This window comes from Amblyomma maculatum, chromosome 3, assembly GCF_055883805.1.
Source record: "Amblyomma maculatum isolate TAMU_Amacu chromosome 3, ASM5588380v1, whole genome shotgun sequence".
Lineage (NCBI taxonomy): Eukaryota > Metazoa > Arthropoda > Arachnida > Ixodida > Ixodidae > Amblyomma > Amblyomma maculatum.
The window spans coordinates 97,475,017-97,490,794 of NC_139346.1; the positions used below are offsets into that span (position 1 = coordinate 97,475,017).

The 15,778-nt window shown below is 47.9% G+C and overlaps 1 protein-coding gene across 1 annotated transcript in view; it reads right to left on the reverse strand.

The window, feature by feature from the left end:
* Positions 1-1,600: 1,600 nt before the first annotated feature.
* Positions 1,601-15,778, reverse strand: part of LOC146195391 (carboxypeptidase Q-like) — a 35,539-nt gene continuing 21,361 nt past the window's right edge. The window contains exons 3-7 of the mRNA XM_084596784.1: positions 13,657-14,050; positions 10,526-10,775; positions 8,604-8,690; positions 2,591-2,622; positions 1,601-2,176 (exon numbers count right to left, since the gene is read on the reverse strand). Coding sequence (XP_084452910.1) covers positions 1,601-2,176; positions 2,591-2,622; positions 8,604-8,690; positions 10,526-10,775; positions 13,657-14,050 — 1,339 coding nt within the window. The remainder of the gene's footprint in view (positions 2,177-2,590; positions 2,623-8,603; positions 8,691-10,525; positions 10,776-13,656; positions 14,051-15,778) is intronic.

Consider the following 15,778-nt stretch of genomic DNA (forward strand, 5'->3'; position numbering starts at 1 on the left):
AACCTACGTGTACATGGCTACGCTCATTTTCAAGCTTGGATTATACACATTTTGCTTTTCTCAAACGTAAAGCCCATGCTTCCCCAGTCTCTTCGGCACGCGCCTTTTCAGGGCCTTATTACGGCATGCCTTCTTCGCTTTTCGATGCGCTACTGTAGCGAGGTACTCGGCCTTCATCTCGCGTAGTGTTGTAACCTAGGCAGGAGCCCGGGGGCTTCTATTTATACACGTGTCGCCTCTCTAGCACCTCCACTTCTACGTCACGCTGACGTCCTCTCACGTGACTTTGACCTTGGCAGTGATCACGGGCCACTTGGTGGCCCACGTGACGAAACCCCAAAGTCGCATGGCGACAACCAGATGATGTGACCTTGACCATGACAGCGGTCACGGGCCACTTGGAGACATACGTGACTGTGCCCCAAAGTCACAAGGTGACCACCAAACTTAACACAGAAGTTTGATCTCTAAATCTCCCTCAAGGTAGAAACCAAGCATACCCAACGGTTCGAACAACATGGCGTAGTGAAGTTTTCGTGTTAAAAAATATTCACAGTTTTAAACATAAATTATGTCATTAAAAAACAGTTTTTCATAATTTATATTAACAATTATTTCGATTTTCAGCTCGTTAATTTAAAGAGGCATTTTTAAGCATGGCGTTTCTTCTGAGCTGGAACATACCTTTTCAAGCCAAATTTTATAAATAAAAATATTACAGAATTTTCATAGTCGGCATGCACTACAACAAATTGGGGGCGTCGGTTCGTGGAAACGTCCCTCAATAAAGATAGCATGTCTCCAGGTTAGCAGCGAACATTCTGGCTAAATTTGTTTTTGGTGCATGCAACGTGCATCAGGTTCGTGTTTTTTAGTTAGCCGAGCGTCATGTGTACAGACGATATGTATGCACCAGTTGGCAGAGCTTTGCTGAAATTTTCAACGGCTTTATTTTCGTCAGCGGATAGGCGCCCCTGGTGATTTTGGTCTTGACTGCTTGAAAGTAGTAATGCAGGATCTGGATAGGCACTAAAAGCGGTAGTGCGTTACGCATATACAACAATCCCTAGAAATGATGCAGTTCTGTGTGAACGATATTATAAATTCAAATTGATTTATATATATAAAAGCGCTAAACCGGGAACTACGGTAACTGGCTCATAAAACCTTTCAGCTAACTTAGAAGTGAAAACCTGGCGTAATATATGCAAAAACGCACACGAACGCGAAAGAAAGAAGCGGTTGTGAATGCGTGTAATATTTAGATAAGACAGCTTTTTTTTTTTTTTTCAGGAAACAAAAGCTTATTACTGTAACCATTTTACAAGAAAGTCTATAAGCTGTTTCACAGAATACATTATAGAGTAAACCGATGCGCTATCAGCGCATCAGTTATCTTAAACGAATTGACGAAGCTATCAGTGGCACAATATATTACGTAATATAGCTATATTTCTCTCCGGCTAAAACGTTTATCAACTTTTTGTGTAGACATTCTGCATAATACGAGAAAAGTGCTCCGGCAGTGAGCACTGGTCTTTTATCCAGTATATTCATTACTTCAAATTTAACGCATAACTGCTAATTGTAAATTACACTACTATATTCGGGGTAGGCTATCTCGCAGGTCTGCGAAAATGTATCCAACACCAGCCCAAAATGCAGTACAGAGGTCGATATTCTTACTGTCCTCGACTGTCATTGTGTCTCCATCCGTGTGGTGAAAGTAAAAGTACCTTTGATTATGAGTATTAAGAGAAGCAGTGGGTACGCCTGCTTTTTCCCACTCGCGGAGGTCCGGTGTTTCCGCTCCCAGCGTTAGTTCTGTGGCGTTAATTTCGTGGAACAATTTTAGTACTTCTGCAACCACACATTTAGTGTGCTCGCTGCGTCCTGTGAATGCAAGTCCTCTAGGTTTAAATGTGCCTGTGTCAGACTCCATTGCGATGTTGATGCGTTCTGCTGATTCATTGCCATGCACTTCGAAGAACCGTTTTCCACCAACAAAATCCATCTCTTCGCCGGTCCACAGCACACAGCGCAGAGTACGTCGTGGGCGCAGTCCAAGATAGTGCAGAATGGCCAGAGATCGCCAAGAAATAAATGAGCCCCCGGCGTCGTCCATGGCGCCCTGACCAATGTCCCAGGAATCTATGTGGCCACCAACAATGACGACCTGCATTCAAACAGGCTGCGTGTAAGGCTCAGTGTCAAGTGCTTTTAGCTGCCAGTGGCGCATTGAGAATTACATTACCCTGTGTTTTGTTTCACAAGCGCCCAAGTAATATTCAGGCGTGAAAAACTCTGGCGTCATGCCTCGGTTGGTAAAGGAAATAATAGCATGCATTTTGAAAGGTGACGTTTGTACTTATGGCTCGGTGAACTTCAAACCAAAGGTTCTACGAAAGATTATGCACTTTATTTACCAAATAAACGCTGAAGGTGGCACGCGTAAATTTTACGTGTGCAACGAAAACAAGTAGCAGTTGCAGGTGCCAGTGCAACAAATGAACACAAAGCTGCTGGAACAACTGGGCGAGTTTATGTTGAGAGCAAAAAAGGCATTGGACGTTTTCTAGTGAACGGTTACCTCGTTAGGACGTGCTCTGCCTCCGATTTCGGCTATAGTGTGAGAGAGAGAGAACAACTTTTATTTAAAATGCCTGCAGAATCGGTTAGGCTCCCTCCACGCAGGGAGGACAAGCTTTTACCGCGACGCGGCCACTACGTCAGTCTCGTGCGTTGTGCTCCTTGAGGTCTTGTTACGTCCCTCGCTACTTCCGCGGGTTCGAGAGGGCCGCCGCCCCCTTCTTGGGGGTGCTGCCCCCCCTCTCCTCGGTTTTGCTCGGTCGCTGCCTCTCTAGAGCTGCCGAGACCTGCTGGACGGCCTTGAGTTGTGTCTCTTGATCACAGCTCCTCGTTGCAGCCTCTAGCTGCGGCGGGATCGTCGTCTTCTCGCTGGCTTCGCGCGGATTTACTCTACAGTCCCAAAGGATGTGAGCCGCGGTGGCTCTCTCCTTCGCGCATAGTCTACACATGTCGCTCGCGTGCACACTCGGACACATGTGCTTAGCTAGCACCGGGGTAAGCAGGGACCCTGTCTGTAACTGTCTGTATAACACTGCCTCCTTCCGGGTAAGCCCCGGGTGAGGTGGCGGCATAGTCTGTCTGTTCAGTCTGTACCATTTCACTATTTCGTTGAAGGTGGTCATCTTGTCCTTGGCACTGCGCCGCGACCAAGACTCCGAGTCGGCCGTGCTTGCAGCCGCGCGGTTGGTTAGTCCTCGCGCGGCCGAGTTGGCCGTCTCGTTGTGGTTCACGTTTCCGCGTTCCGACACGTCACTGCCCATGTGGGCCGGAAACCACTTGATCACCACAGGACTTTTGCGTTCGATGTCTTCGGCCTTGCGCAGTATGCGCGCGGCCTCACTACATACCCTACCCTTGGCGTAGTTCTTCACTGCCGTTCTAGAGTCACACAACACTGTAGTGCATCCGGGGTCGGAAACGGCCAAGGCGATGGCCACCTCCTCCGCCCGGTGCGCTTCTCGAGTCCGGACGCTCACCGCGGTCTTCGTTGCACCCGTCGATGCCCCGACAACCACCGCCGCGTATGCGTCGGTGTTCCCTCGATACTCCGCCGCGTCCACGTAGGCGGCGCCTTCTTCTCTGGCGTGGAGGTCTACGAGAGCCCTGGCCCTCGCCAACCTCCGCTCCCTGTTGTGCTCGGGGTTCACGTTCTTCGGGATCGGGAAGACCCTGAGCTTTCTGTTGATGCTATCTGGTATAGGTACGTCTTTCTGCTGCTTGCCTTCCCTCGGTTCGAGGCCAAGGTCCCGCAGTATCTGTCTTCCGGTTCTCGTTTCAGAGAGACGCTCGAGTTGCGCCGTTCTCTGTGCTTCGGCTATTTCGTCCAGCGTGTTGTGGACTCCCAGCGCCATGAATTTTTCGGTGCTCGTGCTCCCGAGGAGACCGAGTGCCGCCTTATATGCCTTGCGTATGGTGGCGTCTATCTTGTTACGTTCACTCGGCCTCCAGTTGTGGAAGGCGGCCACGTACGTTATGTGGCTAACTGCGAAGGATTGAACGAGCCTAGTCAGGCTCTCCTCCTTCATCCCCGCTTTTCTGTTGGACACCCTCTTGATGAGTCTCATTGCCGCAGCCGCTTTGCCCGCGAGCTTGTTGACCGTTTCACCGTTGGCTCGGTTTCGCTGGATGAGCAGCCCGAGTACTCGAATCTTCTCGACCTCCGGTATTACTTGTCCTCCTGCCGTCTTGACCGTGATCTTGGGACGCTCGTACTTGACTTCCATATTCTTTCTTTTCCTGCCCGATCCTTTCGGGGGAATCACCAGCAGTTCTGACTTGGCCGGAGAGCAAACGAGTCCAGACCCGTCCAGCTGCTCCTCGATGGCGTTGACCGCTTCTTGCAGCGTTGTCTCGATGTGTCCGTCGCTTCCTCCCGGTACCCATAGCGTAACGTCGTCGGCGAAGATGGTGTGCCGGACTCCCGCTACTCTTTCTAGCCGGGTGGCCACCCCGATCATCACGAGGTTGAAGAGTAGCGGGGAGATTACCGACCCCTGCGGAGTTCCGACGCTGCCCAGCTTCTTCTCTTCGAGCTGCAGGTCTCCCGCACAGATTTCGGTGGTCCGTTCCGTCAGGAAGTCTTTTATGTACTGGTATGTCCTCCTGCCCATGTTTAGCCTGGATACTTGGGCCAGGATAGCCGAGTGCCTCACTTTATCAAAGGCGCTCTGCAAGTCCAGCCCGAGTACGGCTCTGTTGTCCTTGGTGCCCGTCGTATCGTCGATGATCTCGTTCTTCAGTAAGATCATGGCGTCTTGCGTCCCGAGTTTGTTCCGAAACCCGATGATGGAATTTGGGTAAAACTCCGATTCTTCCAGGTAACGCTGCCACCTGTTCATGAGAACGTGCTCGAGGACCTTTCCCACGCACGAAGTGAGCGAGATCGGCCTGAGGTTCTCTATGTTGGGTGGCCTGCCAGGCTTGGGGATGAGGATCGTCTTGGCTGCTTTCCATTGCTTGGGTAGCCTTCCTTCTTGCCAGCACTTGTTGTAGAAGTTCGTGAGCGTTTCGATGGCCGCTTCGTTGAGGTTCTTGAGCGCTCTGTTGGTCACTCGATCGGGACCCGCGGCAGACCTTCCATTGAGATTCTGCAGGGCAACTCTGACTTCCCAGGTCTGGATGTCGCGATCTAGCGTCTCGTTCTCTTTGCCTTGGTAATCCGGGTGTCTTTCCGTGGGGGTGGTCGGCAGGTACTTGGCGTCCAAGCGCCGCTTGACCTCGTCTTCCCCGTGTTCGCAGATTGCCTTGTGTAGGATCCTGGCCAGGTTGTTGTGTTGGTGGCCCTTGGTCTTGGTTTCGTCGAGGAGGTTCCGCAGCATGTTCCACGTCTTGCCCTTGTGCATCTGTCCGTCGGCTTCGTTGCAGGCCTCGTTCCACTGTTGGGTGCATAGCACCCTGCAGTGGACCTCGATCTGCCTGTTGAGCTCGGCGATCTTCTTCCTTAGACTTCGGTTGGTTCGTCGCTTCTGCCACCTCGCCTTTATGGACTGCTTGGCTTCTATCAGGTGGGCCAGCCGACTGTCCATCTTGTCTATCCGTTCGTCCGTCTCTAGCTCTTTGGTGGCTCCTTCCATCGTCTCAACGACGTTGGCCGCCCATTGCTCGATGTCCGTAATGTCCTCTTGCACCGCGGATAGCGCCTTTCGAAAGGCGTCCCAGTCCGTAATGCGATGCTTCCTTATGCCGGTGTTGCCTTGGCCTTCGAGCGGTACGACGACCTCCACGATGTAGTGATCGCTGCCCAGCTCTTGGCCCGTGTTTCTCCATTTCGCTTCTCTTGATCCTCCGTCAGTTTTGACGAAGGTAAGGTCCGGAGTTGTGTCTCTCGTAACAGAAGTGCCAATCCTGGTGGGAAAGGCCGGATCCGTGATTAGGTTCAGTCCGACGTCGGTGGCGTCTTGCATCAGCTCTCTCCCCTTGACTGTCGTTCTGTGGTAGCCCCAGTCTTGGCTCGGAGCGTTAAAGTCTCCGCACACTACGAGCGTATTGCTCCCCGCGACTGAAGTTGCCTTGTGGAGCAGTGCCTTGAATTTCTGTTGTCCGTGGGACGGATTGCTGTAGACGTTCACCAGGAAAGTGCTCTCCTTCCTCTTCTTGCCCGTGATTACTTCCACCGTGCAGTGTTCGATGGCGCTTCTTCCGATCATTTCGTGTTCCACGAAGGTGATCCCTTTCCTAACGAAGGTGCAGACCCCTCTGCCCTTGCCCTTGGACGTGTCCCTTTTGCTCGGCGGGCTGTCGTGCGACCGGTAGCCCGGCAGTCTCGGCGTCTCTTCGCTGTGTGTTTCTTGAATCATTATGACGTCTGGTTTCCTCGTTAGTTGCTGCAAGTGTTGCTGCAGCACCGCTCTCTTGCCGGTAAAGCCGTTGCAGTTCCAGTGCCAGACCAAGAGGTCTCTCACTGGTGGTGTGGATGTTGCTGCACGTGCTGTCCCGTCCATGATTGCTGCAGTTTGGCGGTGATCTGTGCTTCCATACCTTGTATTTGTGCCTGTATCTGCGTCTGCAGCTGTGCTTGCGTTTGCGCCATCATGTTCTGGATCGTGCTCTGTATGTTCGTTGTCATCTGCTGAACCGTTTGCGTGAGCGCAGTAAGGCTTTCGTTGGTTACCTTGCTGATCGCCTCGAGACGGTCGAGTCTGTCGTCCTGTTTTTCGATTCTCTCCATTGTCTTTCGTTCCCTGGCGCCCTCTATGGCTCTCCTCTTGGGAGCCGGTCCCGCCGCTTTCGTGGCTCTCGGGTCCACCTCGACCTCTGGTTCGTCCTCGGTTATCTCTTCTTGTTTCCTCTCTTGTGCGGGCTTCGGCAGCAGCTGCTGCTTTTGCTGCATCGCAATTAATGTCGTTAGCTTCGCGTTGATTTCCTTGATGGTTGCGTCCTGTTCGGCGATTCTCTGCTTTAGCTTCTCGTTCTCGTCTCTTAGGGCTTTTATTACCACCCCGTTCTCTTCTTGGAAGTTCTTCGTGGCGTTTTGGGCCGGTGGTTGTCTCTTCTCTGCCATGTTTGCCTTGACTGTTTCGGCCCAGGCGACTCTTTCCCCCGATTGCGACGGTCTGTGGCGGCTGGCGCTCCTGCCTCCCTTGCTGTTGTCCCTCTTGCGGCTGCTGTCGCGCTGCCTCGAATCTCCGCGGGGTCTCTCGGCAGACGGCTCTCGCAGCGGCGGAAAGCTTTTCGGATCCAGTTGTTGCTGCTTGGCTTCCATCTTGCGTTCCCATTGCCGTTTTTTGAGCACATACGGCATCTTGTACTTGTTCTTGCATTCCCTCTCGCCCGTTGGATGCTGTCCCCCACAGAGCCTGCACTTGGGCTTGCATTCGCGTTTGTGATCCTCGCTGGGGTTCGCGATTCCGCAGCCGAAGCATACTCTGGTGTTGGGATTCGGGCATACGTCTCTTCTATGGCCGATCTTGCCGCATTGCCTGCACACGTCAAAGTGCTTGCGGTAAAGCCCGCACCTGACTAATATCGAGCCATACTTGACGTAGTTCGGTACTTTCTCTCCTGCGAAGAGTACTATCACCGTGGTTGTATTGCCGATTCTGTGCGCCTCCACCGCTAGGGGGTTGCACGGGTTCACGATGTTTTCGGCTATCTCCTCCGGGGTGTCGTCTACGGCTATGCCTCGGATGACTCCCTTGACCGTGCCGTCCGGCGCCGTTCGGTAGGCGCTGACTTCGTATGGCCTGTCTCCTACGTTAAGGGTTTTGACCTTAGAGTACAGCGTGGCACGCCTCTCGTCCGGGGTGCTGACCACGATGATGTTTTGCTGCGCGTTCGTGCAGATGGTGTCTGCTTTGGCTTCTTCCTTCGTTACTCGAGCCGCCGTCATGACGGCCGACATAATTATTGAAACCTCAGTTCTCGCTACGTTGAGACCTCCCCGTGGTCTCATGACTATCTTAGTGTCTTCCTTCGGCATGTCCATCGGCATCCTCGCCGCTTTCGTTACCGAGGCTGCAACTCTCTTAGCAAAGCTGGCCCTAGTCTTGGGTCTAGACTGGCGAGTAATGGCGGCGGACTCACCGTTTTCCTAGCCGGCCATGATCTGCTTGACGCGCTTGCCGGAGACCGACCAGCCTTCGACTTCTTCCGGTGTAATGTCCTCTCCTTGAACTTCAATGCACGTACGCCCGCCGAGACTGCCGATGCTCGGTGCTGACGTCATGTTGTCTCCCATCGACGTGGCCACTTCCATTTCGGACGCTTCCATTTCGGACGCCATCTTGGTCGTACTCGTCGCCGGGTTAGGCCTAGCGGCCGGGCCCGTCACCACCGGTGGCCGTACTCGTGGTAGGCCGACGTTAGGCTTAGAGAAAAGTCCGCACCGCACCAGAGAAAAGTCCTCGTAAATCGGGATAATCACGTACCGCTTGGTCAAAACTGGTACCGGTCGATGCCCCGCACCTTCGCGCACACTTTGGTACCAAATATATCGCGGTAACTGTAAATTAACACTGCGTTAATTGGCATAATAGCAGGGGCCGATGAGAAGCACGTCCCCTCTCGTCGGCGACCGCAGCGCCACCCGGCTATAGTGTTGCGTGATAATGTTGGGGGTAGAAACTTCGCCTCCATGAAGAGTTGGACGACAGGTGTAATACCTGGAACAAAACGGTATATTCCAAATGAATATCCTTGCCCACAGTGGTTGGTAGGTACATCTGCTTTGCAGCTGTTCCTTTTAGGTATATCTGCAAGCATTATGCGGTTACACACTCATCTATTCAGAATATATATATATATATATATATATATATATATATATATATATATATATATATATATATATATGTATATATATATATATATTTATATAAGTACTTTATGTATAATATAAAAAGATTTCTACGAAGCTTGTCCCAATGTGATGCAAAACCCACCAAAGATTTCTTTCATTTGAAATGAAAGAAATTTTGCATTTAGTATGGGTATATATATATATATATATATTTATATAAGTATTTTATGTATAATATAAAAGATTTCTACGAAGCTTGTCCCAATGTGATGCAAAACCCACCAAAGATTTCTTTCATTTCAAACAAACTATTAGAGCTTCTCTTAGCGGCTAAGCGTCTCAACCAGCCTGAGCTCGTTTACACATAGAGTGCTAGATGGCCATAATGTTTGCCAGGAAAACTAATGGTGGGCTTCATCTATATCCATAGCCTATTTCATACACGAACGTCGTAGCGCACTTCGGAAAATGTAAGCGCCCCGGACTTGGGAGGGCCCTCCAGTGGCTCGAATCTTGGGATCAGCCGACAGAATGCTCCATAATGACCACTGCTGTCGCTCTTAAGGGCGCAAGGCAGTTGGTTGTTTCCTCCTTTGAGGCAGTCACCCGACATCAAGGGCCAAGAACACACCTGCCGCAAAGCTTTCCGGCCGTGAAGCCACGTTACGTTCGTTATGGCATCGCTAAAAAGATAGAATGGAACGAACACTCCTCCGAACAAACCTCGCCTTTGCTAGGCCTGATGTTTATGTTTATTTTGTTTTGCATGCTGTCTTATCTGTAACGGTGCACTCTTGTCCCTCTTGCCATTTATGCATACCTCTCCGTGGGTCTGTCATCTGGTTAAATAGTACCTACCCACATGACACACTTACTTGGGAGAGAAAGTAATAACCAGCTCAGTTTACAGGAGTCAAAAAAGACTGGCCGCCAACACCAGGTGAAGCAAGCAACTGGCAGTTGTAGAACTACCATTGTCATTTGATAATTCGATACCATAAATAAGTTTACTTAAGTTACGATTTGGCTGAAACTCAAAGGTTTTACCATTTGCTGCATGTATGTGAGGTAGCTTTCCCAAATTCATTTTTGCTGTACATAAAAAACTCTGCACGTGCCCACGCGCTTTGTATTTGTGAATGTATTGTGCACATATTCCTGATCATGAAATCTATGTAATACGCTCTGAAGGGCTAGTTGGTTTATGCTAATTGCACGACTAAAACTGCGCGAAAAAGACGGGACGGAAGAAACACATAGGCACAAACAAGGCCCAGACTTGTTGTGCTACGCTGCGGTGATAGCGCAATTAGGCTCGCTTTTGCCATAAAGCATTATTTGTACTTTTTTCGTTATATACCCACTACAACGTGTGTAACGCCCCTCCGTAATGACGACGAAATGCATTAAGTGCCATGGTGGCCTACTTGCTTTGCTGCTTATTTCAAAAGACCCCCATTTTTTACCTTAGGCGAAGCAGCTCACGGTGCATCCTAAAGACAACTCTGGTTTTCGCCTCCCCAAGCTGCATAATCCTCATGCACGAAAAATGGCTTAGTAGCGCCTTCAGACAGCAAACAGATGTGTGTAACCGGCTCGCGTTACATTTTTAAAGCACATAATTAAAATTTATTTTTCATGCAGTTGTTCTTCTGAATCTTGTATATTTGAATTTACAAACGAATAAATCGGAAATACCCCTTTCTTGTAACCTTTTTAACAGCTCGGCGTCTTCAACAATGATGGAAGCGGCCGGTATTTTGCGCACTCCCATGGCGTAGAGAGTATTTCCACCGTGAGGAGATGCTATAGACAGCGGCGTCACTGACCGCACCAATGCCGCAACAGCGCCTGCTTGGGCGGCGGCGGATGGGCCGTGGAGTCTGTACTTGACTGCTTCGTCATACGATGTGTACTTCTGATTAAAGACAACAATCTTTCCTGCAACCTGGAAAAGCAACCGTTCATTTGCTGTGTATATTTTCGGAGATTTTCTAAATCATTTCCTGAATAAGTTTATTTTCTATTTTCCAAAGAAACGAGATTATCAATATCAATAACTTCGATACGTCGACAGATTTCAGAATCAATTTTGATCTATTATTATTCCTTAATCACAGTGAGTTATCTTCAAGAATGTCGCAAGTAATTATTTGAAGAATACGGACTGCACAGCATATCCCTCCTACTTTCCTAGCCAAAGTACAAGAAGAGTACAAATAGCGGAAGCATGGCGAAGTTATTGTTTTTTTGTGAAATTCTAAGGCCGAGAGTTCTGTTTCCTAATTTCTCCCTTATTTGTATAAAATACAGGACACTCAACCTACGTACAAGGCAACGTTTTGTCATTACCATAGGTATGGTTGCTAAGAAAATCTAACGGTATCGCTATTTCGGCTGCAGCTTCAAGGTACCCGTCTACCACATTTAGGCGTTGCTACACGTCAGAAGAGGAGTTTATTGAGTGCACAAAAAATAAATAATACAAAATGTCGCATAAAACACGTTTAATAGAAAGTTTAGTGTGAATCAAGGGACATTCAGCTGTGTAATAAATTGCACGGGTCACCGAAAACCTATTTCGTGAGCATGGATTCGAGCGCTGATATTCTTTTGAAAATGAAACCAACTGTAGCCTGAGCATAAAGGGAAATTACCCACCGCTTCCCCCTTTAAAACAGCACAAACAAATTTCAGGTGCAGTTCTTCCCCACCACGGTGAATGCATTCTGGCGGCCTCATGGTTTGTTTTGCTAAGTGCAAACAGCCTGCGTTGTGAAAAAGTAAGCGTTTACTCGCTTATGTACTGCTCGCCCGGTATGTACCGCCGCCTAGTGAGAAGAGCAAATTGTCGATATTTAGTTTAGACGGAGATGTTCCGAACCAATGATCTTCCTCCAATGTCGAGTGTTTACAGTCGTTTCGGTGGTACAAGCAGCTTTGATAAGATATTTTATGATTGCCTGCTACCCCGCAGCTTAGGAATCGAAATGTAAATAAGGAACAAGATGAAAGCGGAGATATTGTTTTTTCCGGTATATGACTCACTCATTAAGCGTGTGGCTTTCTCTGTCTTTTGTGTCGCAACCCTCCAGTATGTTATTCTTGTAAGCAGTAACAAGTTCTTTACGCGAAGCGTACATTACTACTTTTTAAGTTGAAAATGATATTTTTTAGAAACGTGAACGTTGCTTTACGGCGAGTGTCGATTTTCAAAACGCTAGTCCAGGTTAAGGCACGCTCACACTAGCGGGAAAACGCGCAACGCTGGACGTTCTCCGCGCGCCGCTTCCCGCAGAAACCGGTTTTTTTCCCGCAGGCTGACTTGTTTGACGTTCCGCGGAGCGATGGGGTCGGGAGCTATTTTTCCCGTCCCGCAGAACGGAGTAGCCAATCGGAGCGGAGCGCGGACCGTGACGTCAGTCCAAGTTCAATGACTCCCGGCGGCGGCTGTGCGGGCGACGGGAGCATCGCTGGTGTCGCTTGAGTAGCCCGCTCACTTGTGCACGCGAAAAGCGCGTGCTTTCCCTTCGCTCTTGGCACGTGACTACTCTTTCTCGCTCCGCTCGCCTTCGCCTCCTCTACATTCCACGACAGACGGTGCGGGAAAACGGGCGTAGTGTGAGCGTCCTTCCGAGGAGCTGCGACGCTGCGGCGCCATGAACGTTGCGCCGCTGCGGGAAGTTTCCCGCTAGTGTGAGCCTGGCTTTAGAGGCTCGTATTTAAAATATTGGGTACGGCATGAAATGTACATCACATAAAATAATCTTTTAATTACCAAAGTACATTTTAAATGCATTGAAAACATTCTAAAATGCATGTTTTTTTTGCATTTAGTATGGGTATGCGCCAAGCGTACTTTAAGGGTCACCATCTTCTTGAGCTTTTAAAATTCATTAAGAATGTCGAGCAACATTTGAAACGTACTTCACACGAATTATTTTTATAATTAAAACTTACATATTAACTTTCTGCCAACATGCTACAATGCATATTTATTTCTCACTTGTGTGAAGTATGTTTGAAGTGCACTTAAAAATTTCATGTTTTTAACTTCTAATAAAAATAAAATGACAATATTCACAAAGAAATTTACCAAACCTGTTTCTAATACATTTTGAGCGAATTTCTCATTTCAAACTATATTTAAATACATTGCACATCCCCGCTATATATTAAGAACTGATTGCTTTTTGCGAAAAGAATCAAGACATAACAAACTGAAATGCACGCAGCTGTTCGACAAATTTCACAAGCTCATCCCGCGCAAAATGCGTTACAACAATGAAAAACTTTCCAAGAAATTTTACGCCAAAGAATGAAGCACAACGCTGTTATTTCAGCGTCCCATTATATATTTCTGAACCCTTACACTTCACATGTACAGAGCATCATGAATTGCCAAATCTTCACCGCGATCAGTAAACTCGTAGTTGACAAAGCACTTTGGGCATCTGCAGTGTTTGCAGCTTCTACATGATTGCGAAAACACATTTTGCAAAAAACCTTGATTTATGTTTTCAAGGTAATTGGATAAAATGAAACATTTTCACGTATACACCCCACTTTAGATGTATATATATATATATATTTACAACGCGAACAAGCCCTTTAAACTGTCGAGTGAAACCAATAACTACTCTTTCAGCACAACCAAAAATCGTTCTCTAATTGCGAACGTTGCTAGAAATTGTTTCACTGTGCGTAAAAGATCTTAGAATTGGTAAAATAAATTTAGCAGATATGTTTTTGGCGAGTAGAAGGAACAAAATATTCATCTGCAATACACTCAGGAGCACACCAAATTCAGGTCAGAATTGTGCACGTACCTCATACTGATACCTCTGAAGCTCCGAGAAAGATTCTACAACGAAAACAGGTGCAACGACGCCTGGATAGCCGGTTCCTATACTTCCTCCAAGGCCTAAAATGGGCAACTTCTTTAATTTCGGGGATATCATCCAAGCCTCTTCTGAGCCTCTGATCCAATGGGGCACTAGCACCGGCTCTGTATATACACTGTCTAAGCCCTGCCGTTGCAGGATATTTATCAAGTAGTCGATGCTTCTTTCCAGGTTGTTCGTACCCGTAAATCTTGCACCAAAGGTGTCCACAAATACAGCCAGCTCTTCGTATGTCCTGTTCCGCTGTGGACCGTGAAGAACGGTATTCATGATCATCTTCAAAATGGGCTTGTAACTTCGAATTTCACGAACCAGGTGCCTGTTTCGCGTGTAACATTTGAACAACATTTAATAATAGATATCTGAACGAGCATCGAGTTTCCTCTGTCAAAACAAAGGAATCGGGCAAGAAACATAAACAATAATTCAAACATTTTACTCGTTTTTCTCACTTAGATGGCACAGCAACAAACAACATTCAATTTGCTTACCTTATGATGTGCCCATCCTTTCTCTCCCCCCACATCATTTTTGCACATTTCAAGGTACGTACCTTTAGCGACTACATATTATTTCATTGAAGACGCGTCAAAAATTTTTCGTTCTCTTATAGTTCGCTATGAAACTATAACTTCATGCTGTTTCTAAAAGGTGTACACATTGTCGTTAGCATACACCCGTCACACACAACCTTTAGAGGAAAGAGAGGTTCCCATACATCAGACCTCTTATTGTTGCTAAGCCATACAGGTGTATCCTTACGTGATGTGGAGTATATAATATTTGCGTAGGTACTTGCTTCTGCATTACAATAGTGGTTTTAGATTTTTAAAACTTTATCTGTGTGTGGAAATACAGAGGTATTTCAAACCTTATTAATACTTTATGTTTGGTGTTGCAGACAGTTTCAGATGAGGTTAGCCAAGTAACTCTTATACATTAGATGTGGAAAAAACATTTGACCTGACATAAATTTGTGATGCTGAATTTCATCCACCATTGATGATATTTCCTTAAATGTATACATTTAGGGAAATATCATCAGGCTTTTAATATACAACAATATATTGTTGTATATCAAAAGCCTGTAATGCAAGACATATTTGAAATGAAAACTTATCCTGTGGCTATCATCTGTTTAGCAGGGCTGCTCCTATCCTTTTTTATGGACTTTAAATCTCCGACCCCTATATGTTAACATGAAATTAGACATTGGCAGTTGCTTAGCTCTGCTACATCAGGATATAAGTAGCGAGAACCAATTTCCTCTGGTTTAGGTACGTTGCCGAGTCGGTTCCCCTCGACCTCCCAAAGGCTCCACCTGAGCTGCTATGCGCCGCCTGTTACGCTCTGCATCCTGGCGACACAACCTGGCGAGACGTTCTTCTCTTTCTTCAGACGTGTATGCTGCTCGTTGGGTCTTTCGGTATTCATTCTTGCAGTCCAGAATGGCCAATCGCCAGGAGACAACTACTGATCCAAGTGATTGAGCTTCTACTTTCGATACCACCGCTGAGCAGCGGCCCGACTCTCCTCGTTGCGAAACAACTGTGCTGCGGCCGCCGTGTCTCAACTCCGTTTATATCCGCAGTTGCGCATGTGCGCTAGCATATGGCATCCGCCTTTCGTCAAGCACAGCTCCGACGGTGGTGTGGGCAGGCGGCGCCGCCGCAGCTTTGATGTCACACGCCTCGCACCTGTTCCTCCTTTCCGCTGCACATTCCACACACTCTATAGCGATTCCACAGCAACATTCTCGACTGGTAGGTGAATGTAACTCTCCCTACAAAAACTGGAACGGAAAGAAAAGGTTCAACAGTTGTAACGTAGACGAACACACGCATAGACATGGACATGATATCTGTGCATTCGCGCCTGCCTCTACTTTTCCTCGAAAGGCAGCAATTATCCCAGCAATTGGTTTTACTTCAAAACAGAACATATTGGAGGTTTTCGTGGTCAGTGAGCAGTTCTATGAGATACCGGATGAAACTCATAACCATAATAAAGCTTAAGAGTTCTTGCTTGGCCACTGGGGTAAGGCGGG